Below are 12413 nucleotides of genomic sequence, written 5' to 3' on the forward strand. Positions count from 1 at the left end.
CCCCGACAGCCCCACACAGACCCCCGACAGCCTGCACAGAACACCGACAGCCACGACAGACCCCCGGCATACCCCCAGCAGCCCTGCACAGACCCACGACAGCCCCAGCAGAACCCCAACAGCCCGCACAGACCCCCGACAGCCCTGGCAGTCCTGCACAGACTCCCTGACAGCCCCGCAGACCGACATACACACACACATGAAGACACCGCCGCACACACAGACACGCACTGTCTCCGCCCACACACTTCCCTCCTCCCGAACTGCAGCGTTTCCCCCACAGCTAGACCGCAGATCTTTTTTACATCTGCAGTTTTGCTGCGGATGTGCCTGACTCAATACAAGTCAATGCTTGCAGAAATGCTGCAGATCCGCACAAAGAATTGACATACTGCGGAAAAAACAACGCTCCATTTCTGCGTGTTTTTTTCCGCAGCATGTGCACAGTGGATTGTGTTTTCCATAGGTTTACATGGCACTGTAAACCGCATGAAAATCTGCTGCAGATCCGCAGCGTCAAAAACGCAGCGGATCCGAGGTAAAATCCGCAACATGTCAACATGGCCTAAGTGTGGCACACATGGAAAATAATAGGAAATCAGGAAGGATGCAAACATTTTTTCACACCACTGTATTTGGCTTTAATGTATAATTGATCGACCTTAGATGCAGTATTTCCCCAGGTGACATACTACAAAACTCACCTTCATATGATTTCAGCTTTTGTATTAAATACTCAGTCTCCTCAATGATCTTGTCCTCTATGGTCTTCCTTCCCACTCCATAATCTCGTAGTGTGGAGAGTGTGAATCTTCTCATCACTTTCCAGTTCTCTCCATTGGAAAATACAATACCTAAAGATGACCGGATGGACAAGAGATATGTACTAAAATTGATATTTAAGACTTGACAGGTCCATCACAAATCCAAGAAATTATCTGGCGGACCACAAAAAAAAATAAAACCCCAAATAAAACTGCTTATTAGTCAGTCAGAGAAAAAAAAAACTCACCTGTAAAGAAGAGAGCCCAAAAATATATATTTTTATAATAATTTTAATTAGTTGAGTTTTCTAGTTATCCTTTAGATTCCAAATTCAGTCAAATATTTAAGTTCAGATGTAGATATAGGAGGAGTAGGACTAGTATTAGACTTCAAAGACCTCTACCCTCCGGTCTAGAACATTTGCAGATTTAACCTAACCCCACCACATGCGATTTCTCCATGGACTTACACTACTCTCTGTGCCAATAAAAAACATTAACATAATAGCCAATCAGCAGCCACTCAACTCATCTTCTGTGCTACCACAAGAGAAAAGAGGCATTGCACAAAGCCCTATGAAATCAAGATCATCTTGATGTAATACATGAACATGATTGGTTCTCCAAGGAGGTTATTCCCTTTATAGCAGTTTTTTCTAGTTAATAAATGAGTATTTAAGACACAGAACGTTGTTAATAACAAGGTAAAGAAATGTTATAAATAAAACAAAGACTTACCATAGCCTTTTAGAGCCTCTAAAAACAATGGTGTATCTGGCCTTTCTGCAAAATAGTCTGCATATTTGACGAAAGCATCTTTAATGGTATCATAACCACATAAGACGATGGATTTTGACATTCCTATCTGGATACTAAAGACTGGGCCATACTCCTTAGCCAACTGTGAATACAAGAATGATCATACAATCACCAATGTCCTGAAATTGCTTTACCTTTTTATGTTCACTGATTATAGGAGTTAGACTTTAGAGTAGACGTTATAGATCACGGGAGACTTACACCTATATTGGGAATCTTAATATGGTTAACTAACATTTAGAGGATTTGGTCATAGAAATATAGATGCGAGCCCTTGTGCCCATTTTTCAGATCTAAAGTTAAATGTAATCACATCTAAACACCCAATAATAGTTTATTCACATCTAGATTTTGGTGTATGTTCATAATAGAAAACCACAGCACAGTGCCAGATCTAGCATAAGATGGTTACTAGAGTTGTGTGGATCGATTTGAGCTGGATCAAATTTCCTTTGAATTTCACAAAATGTTTGAATTCACCTGAACCCTCAGATTTTCATAGTTTTATTGTTTTTAAGGTTGAAGGTAGACTTAAGTCCATCAAGGTCAACCTATAGACTAACATGTTGATCCAAAAGAAGGCAATAACCCCATGGGGCAGTTACTAATAGCTCCACATAATAGCTCCTACAAAAGGAAGAGAAGTCTGGAACCGTATGGAGGAAGTGAGCCAGAGGAAGAATGGAGGCTCCGATGCCAGGACAGGTGAGGTTTCAAGTTGGACAATGTATTTTATACCTCTCTGCTTGTTATGCTCTTGTATCTGGAAATCACATTTTCCAACCAAATTAAGAGAATCGGTCTATTTGCAGTATACTCAACTCTAATGGATACAAAAGATGACCAGTGGATAATCTTGTTTTTTAAAGGCGTTCACCAAGATTTGTTGTTGTGTCCATAATCTTGATAGGATACTTAGTGTTCCATGCTGTTCTGCTTGTTGAATCTAAACCTGAGATTTTAGGCTCTTTTTGGAGCCTTACTCCCCCATGTACTTACACTGCTATCTAAGCCACCACTAGGATTCTACATTTGAACAGTCATAAGTAATGAATAGTAGTAAGAAAGGGTAGTAGAGAAGACTGTTTGACAGAAACCATCAATGATTGCTATGGATGTGAGTACGGTACTGAGTTGTAGGAGGTGAGGTGTTTTCCCCCTGTGGAAAATGTACACATATATTACGTGCTGCACCTTGACGTTTACTAATGTTAATGTATTGTTGCTGTATTATTTATGTACTATAATGTGATGTGTGTTATGTAAAGAAGTAGGGATATCATAGGTCAATAGTGGGATAGAACAGTGGGGCACATTAAAGATAAGGAATAAGCATATAAGTTTAGGAAAAGACAGCATAAAGGTTTTCCAGTGAGGAGGAGTTATGGTGTAGTGCAGTGCAGAGCATTGAGGATATAGTGAGGCACTTACTGGTTCAGCTCAGTCAGGATGCAGCAGTGAATAGTGACAGTCTGCCAGTCATGGGGATAAAGCTGTTATGGCATGAAGGGGCTCCAGGCTGATAAATGTGGTAGCAGTCACCACCTTCAAAGGTAACCCATCCCAAGAGGATCCAGGGCCTGAGGCCGGGATTAGGTCAGCTGAGATGGCCAGCCTTCTACCTTCTCCTATTGAGTCGGGATGAGTTGAACGGGAGGAAGCTGGGGGACCTTGAACCACGGGAGTCACAGAAGGGACAGGGATTGTCTAGGAGGGAGACAGAGATGCCAGGAAGAGCCAGAGATTGCCCGTGGGACAGATATTGTCCAAGGGGCCAGAGCTGATCAACAGGAAGAACAGAGATTTTCAGGGAAAGCCTCAGGATTGACACTGCAAAGGAACTGTATGGCATCAGTGACAAAACCCCATGTTTAAGTAAAGTTGTACAGTTGAGCATGAACATGGAGTCCAGAGTGATTTGTGGGATCTGTGGGTCTAAAGCCAGAAAGACCGAGCATGAGGGGACTTTAGCAACTGATGTAAGTGTTCTGCTGTGCACGCTGCACGTGCAGCAGAAGGGACATTATATGGCATCGGTGAGGCACTAGGGTGTGGGAACACTACAGCCCGTTGCCACGACTACCACCCTGGCCGCTTTACAGAGTCACAAAATATAAGTGATCATCTGACTCTTACCGATACAAAGATGTATAGAGCCATGGCTGCTGAGAATGATCCTCAGAAAATGCATCAGCTAATAACTAGAAGCAGCAGGAACAATAGAACAGGAGAACGGTCAGGAGCAGGGTTAGAGATGGATTACCTGCCTGCAGGGCTGCCACTAGGAATTTCAGGGCCCCCTTGAATCTCTGCCCAGTCTCCAACCCCAGTTCCGCCTCCACCCCTCGAACCTTCCACAGTTCCTCCACCCTCTCTTGTAAAAGCTCCACTTCTTGTGAATATCAGTCTGCACTTGGACCATGGTGAATGGACTGGCCACGGATCTCCTGACCTGAGCTCACCAGCCTCACAGCATGTATGAGGATGCTGGTGAGAGGATCGACGCCTAGTCCATGCATTGCTGTGCGAGCACAGACAAATAGCCCCATTTAAAAAATTACACTGCCATAATAATAATAAAGAGGTTTTCCGATCATATATACCCACTTGCATCTGTGGCGACCCAGGGTCCTGGTCATCACATTGGTATTCCTTTCCTCACGGGGAGAGTGACGTTACGCTTGGAGGCAAGAAGGGATAACTGTCACCAGGTAAACACAAACATGCAACATGTTCACACTCCAGGCCACCAGGGGGAGCTTTTGATCCTATTTACTAGGTGACTCCTCGTATATATGGTAGTTTGTAGAGAAAGTGAGTTAGTTCCTGCCAGGGAACAGACTGGAGCAGTCAGTGGCAGAAGAAGGTGTACGGAGCTGTGTAGCCACAGTGCTGCAGCTCCTGGAAAGAAATTGCACGAAAGCCGAATATATTGCAGTGAGCGTGCAGAAGAGCGAAGCACATGAGAGGATACCAGTGGGAGACAAGCCACGAGCAGGATGCCTCCTTCTGAGGTGCAGAGACCGGTAGCCGGTGCACCGAGGTTGCATGGGCATCTACGACTTACATCAGAGACCGTCAGGACAGCTGAACTGCAAGTTACCTGTCTGCCCTGCTAGAGTCCCTGTAAAAATTCTCAAGTCACCAGTCATACGGGTTATGTCCTATCTTATACGGGGGACAGAGAGAGAACATCTGTGAGGACCTTATATGAAGTCATAGGCAGAGGAAGGCTTTAAACTTCACCTGGATAAGGGAACTCCTAATTTGCCCCCAAGCCGGCCGGACCCTGCCTGCCCTGTGATCTGGTGCCCTGGACTGTGGCTGCCTGAAGTCTTCAGTAAACAAGGTAAAGAGACTGCAACCCTGAGTCCTCGTTTTTTACTGCGCCATTGACCATCTTTCATCTACACACAGGGAGATCTGGGGATACACTTCACCTGTGGGAAGTTATACCATCTAGCTGCCATAACATCACCCCAGAGGACCTATTAAAGCAGCGTCGGGCCCCACTGACCGAATACCACAGGTGGTGTCACGAACATAAAATTTATTCCCTTTAAAGACCTTTCCCTTTTACATAGGCGCCCAGGGCCATGGACCGGGTCGCCACCATGACATCCCCCTGTGAACACCGGACACAGTACCAGTTACCCCACGGCCCTGGCAGGGTGACTCACACCAATAATTCCCCACCCCCCTTCCAAACCCCAACCAAAACTTATAAGTTACTGGATGATCCTGAGCACTGCTGCCTGTTGTTATAATTGGGCATTTGGTTTTGCAGCAGGTCAGGATCATCCAGTAGCTTATACATTCCACTAGCCTCCCCCTGGGCCCTGTTGGATGCAGTCTTCCCTCATTAGCCACACGATACCAGTCCAGCCGCAGCCACAGTGAGCCACCTGAAGCCTCTTCTCACCAGAGAGACTCCCCCTGCTCGTCCGCCTGCCGCCTCACCCTGCTTGTCCACCCGCCGCCTCTCCTTTCTCGTCCGCCCCCCACCTTCCGCCTGCTCATCCGTCAACCCCAGTCAGAAGAAGAGAACGGGAAAAGCGACAACCTCCAAGACCACATACAACCTGCAACAGCGAGAAGGGGTTATACCACAGTGCCCACCGGACGGGGTCACACAAGTGAGAATGAGATACAGCTCAGCAGACAGCATAACACTAGATACACTAGATACATGGCTCAGCAGTCAGTATCACACTGGAGAGGATTAGATACACAGCTCAGCAGTCAGTATCACACAGGATAGGATTAGATACATGGCTCAGCAGTCAGTATCACACTGGAGAGGATTAGATACACAGCTTAGGAGTATCACACAGGAATGGATTAGATACACGCTCAGCAGTCAGTATCACACTGGAGAGGATTAGATACACAGCTCAGCAGTCAGTATCACACAGGAGAGGATTAGATACACAGCTCAGCAGTCAGTATCACACAAGAGAGGATTAGATACACAGCTCAGCAGTCAGTATCACACAGGAGAGGATTAGATACACAGCTCAGCAGTCAGTATCACACAGTAGAGGATTAGATACACAGCTCAGCAGTCAGTATCACACAGGATAGGATTAGATACACGGCTCAGCAGTCAGTATCACACTGGAGAGGATTAGATACATGGCTCAGCAGACTATCACACAGGATAGGATTAGATACACAGCTCAGCAGGCTGTATCACACAGGATAGAATAGATTAGATACACGGCTCAGCAGACAGTATCACACAGGAGAGGATTAGATAAATGGCTCAGCAGTCAGTATCATACAGATGATTAGGTACACAGCTCAGCAGACATGATCACACAGGAGAGGATTAGATACACGGCTCAGCAGTCAGTATCACACTGGAGAGGATTAGATACACAGCTTAGGAGTATCACACAGGAATGGATTAGATACACAGCTCAGCAGACAGTATCACACAGGATAGAATAGATTAGATACACGGCTCAGCACACAGTATCACACAGGAGAGGATTAGATAAATGGCTCAGCAGTCAGTATCACACAGATGATTAGGTACACAGCTCAGCAGACATGATCACACAGAAGAGGATTAGATACATGGCTCAGCAGTCAGTATCACACTGGAGAGGATTAGATACACAGCTTAGGAGTATCACACAGGAATGGATTAGATACACGCTCAGCAGTCAGTATCACACAGGATAGGATTAGATACACAGCTCAGCAGTCAGTATCACACAGGATAGGATTAGATACACAGGTCAGCAGACAGTATCATACAGGAGAGGATTAGATACATGGCTCAGCAGACAGTATCACACAAGATAGGATTAGATACACAGCTCAGCAGACAGTATCACACAGGATAGAATAGATTAGATACACGGCTCAGCAGACTATCACACCGGATAAGATTAGATACACAAGTCAGCAGACATGATCACACAGTAGATGATTAGATACACGGCTTATCAGACAGTTTTACACAGGAGAGGATTAGATACACAGCTCAGCAGTCAGTATCACACAGGATAGGATTAGATGCACGGCTCAGCAGTCAGTATCACGCCAGAGATGATAAGATACATGGCACGTCAGACAGTATCACACAGGATAAGATTAGATACACAGCTCAGTAGATGGGATCACACAGGATAGGATTAGATACAGCTCAGCAGACGGGATCACCGAAGAGAGTGAGACTCACCCTGCTCCCCGCCCCCCGCCTCCACCTGCTCTCATCCGCCCCCGCGTGACACACCGCACACTGCTCTGCTCCGAAATGAGAAAGTGGAGCAGCATCTGATGTCAGAAAGGACCATGAAGCACCCGGGCCGGCCGCAGCTTAAAGGTTCAGTGCCAATTTACGTTCGCTGGATGCATTAACAACACTGTAGATGTATCTTTAAAACACCACAGTGCTGTTATGCATCGGGTGTTCAGAAGTTTTGAGCAAAATGTCCAGGGGCCCGATGAGGAGAAGCAAAAGAGAGGGGGCCTGAGTGGACCAGGCTGCCAGCATGTTCGGGCCCCCCTTTCTGCTTCTAGTCACCGGGCCCCATACAGTAGTAAGGGCAGTAATGCTCTGATGGCGGCCCTGCCTGCCTGGAGCTTCCACAGATAGAACTGTGGAATTAAAAGTTTGAGAAAAGATTTGAATGGCACCAGGAGCTGTAGTGCTCTTCAAGGCATACAACATATGATCCTTCAGGACTAAAAAAACGGTTGCTTTTTGCCACTGGGAATGATGCTTCACATATAATAGCAAAAAGATAATCCATAGAAAATCAAAAAAGAAATGTGGCACTCACCCAGTTTGCAGTGAAGTTGATGTCTTTTATTTTACCATATCAAGGTTACAGACAGTTTCTTGGAATCGGCAGGTAAAAAGTGAGGGTGCCGGGAGTGAAGACAGGACGACGGCCGTTTCGCACACTCAGCGCTTCTATCGGTTACCTGCCATTTCCAAGAAAATGTCTGTAACCTTGATATGGTAAAATAAAAGACATCAACTTCACTGCAAACTGGGTGAGTGCCACATTTCTTTTTTGATTTTCTAAGAACTGTGGAACTGTGTCTAAATCTTCAGATTTTGTAACTGAGAATCAGAAGGAAATGTGAACAAAGTGTCACATTTTTTATTAATTTATTTTGCTTTTTTATTTAGCGCCATTAATTTACATATCTCTTTAAATTCATTTTTATTACTGTCTCTGTTAGGGCTCACAATTTAAATCAGTAAGTCTTTAGAGTGTGGGCGGAAACAAGAGCACCAAGAGGAAACTCATGCAAACACAGGGAGAAAATATCAACTCCATGCAGATGTTGTCCTTGATGTGATTTGAATCAGGACTTTAGCGTTGCAAAACTACAGTGCAAACCATTGAGCCACAATTGTTAAAAAAAAATTCACATTTAAACAAGTTTTCCAAACTTGGGATAAAAGTCTGCAATATCTGAATGATGACAGCTGAGGTGCGCACACTGTCTGGATTCTACGGTATTGCCTGTGAAACCAGGTGGTCAAGTGACATACTTCACCTGTGGGAAAGTATACCATCCAGCTGCCATTCCATCACCCCAGCGGACCCCACTGCAGCGTCGGTCACCCTGACCGAACACCACAGGTGGCGTCACGAATCCTTGACAGACTGTACCACCTTTATTGGACGCCCCTTAGCAGGGTCGCGGACCGGGTCTAGCCACCGTGACAGCCTCAGAACCGAACCAGAGAGGCCCGGTACCGAGAACACGTGGCCCTGTGTCTGGGGGCGCTCCACGAGCACTTCTAGTCTTTATGTGACTGCAAGTACGAAAATCACTCTAAGGCCGGGGTCACACTTGTGAGTCTGATAATAGAAACTCACGTGAGTCTCCTGTCTCAAAACCCGGCATAGAAATATATGCAGCCGCACACTCCAGCTCCGAGTGACGGCGGCAGTGCCGGGTATTAATGCGAGAGACTCGCGCGAGTTTTTCGCATCGCACTCGCAAATATGACCCCGGCCTCATGGACAATATTGGAGAATCCTGACAGCGAGCACACTACTAGGAGGCGAGTTATTGTACTTAGTGTCCATCTCAGAGGTGCATCTAGGGTTTCTGGCACCCAGGGCAAGAATTCAAGAATTCATTTTTGGCGCCCGCCCCAGGACATATGCGATTTTCACACTTAGTCATGTACCCACGAGCTCCTCTCCCTAATGCTCTCAATGTTCAGTGAAAAACAGACAAGCAGAAGAGAAGCTCGTTGTCACAGGACCACAAGTATGAAAGTCACATATGAGTGAAGTGTCCATGTGGCGAATACTGGAACCTGCAGAGCTGAATCCTGACATCACAGGCTTCTGAATTCTCACAACTAATGCACTGCACACTTTTAGGATTCTCCCTTGCCGGTGGACAATCATGTCAGCACAAGCATGTGATTTGTATACTTCTGACCACATTCTGACTAGACGTGCCCGGCCTCGTTCAGTTCATTTTTATAGAGTGAGGCCACACATGTCTAGTCAGAACATGACCGCATGTATGTAAATCGTCAGCATGAGAGAATCCTGACAGCGTACAGTGCGCACTGTGAGAACTCAGAAGTCTGCAGACACAAAGAATGACTGCAGACTCATTACAAACCTGGACATCCCCTTTAATGCTCCTAACATAAATAAAAACATGAGAGGTACCTTATAGATGATGTTGTCTCTGGAGCCGTTCTCCTTCTTTTCTTCATCTTGTCCTGACCCCATGATGAATTTTCTCATCCACAGCCATCTCTGCAGACTTCCATCTTCTCCGCTCTTTTGCAGAAAATCTCTACATGATGCCCTTAAAGATACAAGTGTCATTATAATGCTCCTGAATAAAAAATTGCCCCTCACTATATTGTCTGCACAAAATATGACTCCCACACTGTCCCTCTTATGGTACATGCTCTTCACACTGACCTCTTCTTTCCATACCGGCCCCCTCTTCACACTGTCCTCTCACACTGTGTCCCCTATAGGGCCTAGTATTTATACTATACTCTGTCATCACACTCCCCCTCCTAAGTATACTGTCCACTCCTGGCTGTGCCCTTACACTGTCCCTCCATGCTATGAACCCACTACTCAGTTTCTATTCTGTGCCCACTCACTTTTCTCCCCCCATACTGTCTCCTCACGCTATTCACCTCCCTACTCATACTGTCTCCTCTCACATCCCTCCTGTTCGCCATACTGTCTCCTCATATATTTACCCCCTCACTTTCTATACTGCCTGCTCACCTGACCCCCCATACTGTGTCTGCACACATCCCATCACCCTCATATATGTTTCCTCATACATGCCCTCATTCCCCTGTACTATTTCCTCATATATGCCCCCAACTCCCCCTTTGCTCTTCATTTTGTGTCCTTAAATCCCCCCATCTCCTCTCCACATCTCCCCACACAATATATCCCCCATTCCCCACACAGCTCCGTCCTCATGATTCCCCTCGTTCCCCACACAGCGTCTTATCATCCCCCTATTCCCCACACAGCTCCTCATCATCCCCCTATTCCTCACACAGCGTCTCATCATCCCCCCTTTCCCCACACAGCATCTCATCATCCCCCATTCCCCACACAGCATTTCATCATCCCCCTATTCCCCACAAAGCTCCTCATCATCCCCCTACTCCCCACACAGCTCCTCATCATCCCATTCCCCACACATTGTCTCATCATCCCCCTATTCCCCACACATTGTCTCATCATCCCCCTATTCCCCACACAGAATCTCATCATCCCCCTATTCCCCACACAGCTCCTCATCATCCCCCTATTCCCCACACAGAATCTCATCATCCCCCTATTCCCCACACAGCTAGTCATCATCCCCCCATTCCCCACACAGCCCCTCACCATCATCTTCCCTATGCAGCCCCACTCAAGTAACATCACCCCTTTTCCAAATTACATCCTGAGAGCCTCACACTGAGTCCTGCATCCTCATTCCCTTGTACAAGGGTCCATGTTGCAGCTCCTCTCCTCACATGGCTCCATGCTGCAGCTTCTCGGTCCTCTCCTCACACGGCTCCTCATTTCCGGCTTCTCTTCTCCACCAGCAGCTTCCTGCAATCGACTCCTCCCCCTCCAGAAATGAACTCCAATTTAGACGCTACCCTGCAGTCACATCTTCAATTGTACTGGTTTCTGTAAGATACGAGTACAATTGAATACTGGGACTGGCGCGCTGCAGCTTCTCTGCGCTGGCTGTCAGCTTGACAGTCAGCACAGAGAACAGCTGACTCCCAGTCCAGGGGTGGCAGAATGCAGCTGCCAGGGGAGACACTGCGGTCCACCGCATTAGGCGGCCCGACTGCGCCCCCTGCCAGCTGCGACCAGGGCACATGCCCCGGCTGCCCCCCTAGATACGCCACTGGTCCATCTGGATTAGTTACGTCTTGTTGCAGTGGGATTTTTTTTTAATTAAAAAATGACAAAGTTTTACCTGCATAAATGTGTTATGGGGTCTTCCTGTGTCCATCATGAGGACATTCCCAATGATTGGCAAAGGCTTTGGTCCAGGTGGAAAATTTTTGTAAGTTCCTTGTTTTCGATTCTTAAAAACTGTGGCCAAAAATAGGATGACAACCACTGAGAGGAGAACAGTGACCAGGTCCATGGTGAACGCGAGAGCTGTAAAATGTGAAGATACATGAAAAGCATTAGAAAGCAATGAATAATGGGTTGTATGAATTACACATAATTACAGATAAAGCAACATTTACCTAGAAATGAGTATTAGAAGATTAACACAAGAAAAACAAGTTATTAAGTAATTCTTATTGTCCTAGCAGCAACACAGAAATAAGGCAATCAACCCTTCTATTGCTAGGTTTTCATGTATATCATCTAAGAACACTTCAGTTTTCATAATTAAAGGAATGCCAGTTAGACTCAAGAAATATTTATTGGATGTACTGAAAAGCCTGTGCAAAAAACGGCGATACAGCAAACAAAGTTTGATAACAAAACACAAAAACTGAGCATCCAAAGACTGATTTATCTGAAGATCCAATTTTCAACTTATACAAATGATTCTCGCTAAATTAGAATATCATCAAAAAAGTAATTTATTTCAGTTCTTCAATACAAAAAGTGAAACTCATGTTATATAGAGTCATTACAAACTAACTGATCTATTTCATTGGCTTATTTCTATTAATGTTGATGATTATGGCTTATGCCAATGAAAACCAAAAAGTTATTATCTCAGAAAATTAAAATAATTAACAATAAACATCTGCAAAGGCTTCTTAAGTGCTTAAAAGGTCCCTTAGTCTGATTCAATAGTCTCCACAATCATGGGGAAGACTTG

At 45.7% G+C, this 12413-nt stretch overlaps 2 protein-coding genes across 5 annotated transcripts in view; both read right to left on the reverse strand.

The window, feature by feature from the left end:
- Positions 1–12413, reverse strand: part of LOC138638752 (cytochrome P450 2K4-like) — a 179734-nt gene that overhangs the window by 137139 nt on the left and 30182 nt on the right. The window lies entirely within an intron of this gene.
- The window catches only part of LOC138638753 (cytochrome P450 2K4-like), a 114553-nt gene that overhangs the window by 75922 nt on the left and 26218 nt on the right, over positions 1–12413 (reverse strand). For all 4 annotated transcript variants that reach the window (XM_069728309.1, XM_069728308.1, XM_069728310.1 and 1 more), the window contains 3 exons: positions 11544–11731; positions 1503–1665; positions 705–854 (listed from right to left, as the gene is read on the reverse strand). In XM_069728309.1, the coding sequence (XP_069584410.1) occupies positions 705–854; positions 1503–1665; positions 11544–11717 (487 nt within the window). In that variant the 5' untranslated portion in view covers positions 11718–11731. The remainder of the gene's footprint in view (positions 1–704; positions 855–1502; positions 1666–11543; positions 11732–12413) is intronic.

Source organism: Ranitomeya imitator, chromosome 5 (genome assembly GCF_032444005.1).
Source record: "Ranitomeya imitator isolate aRanImi1 chromosome 5, aRanImi1.pri, whole genome shotgun sequence".
Taxonomy (NCBI): Eukaryota; Metazoa; Chordata; class Amphibia; order Anura; family Dendrobatidae; genus Ranitomeya; species Ranitomeya imitator.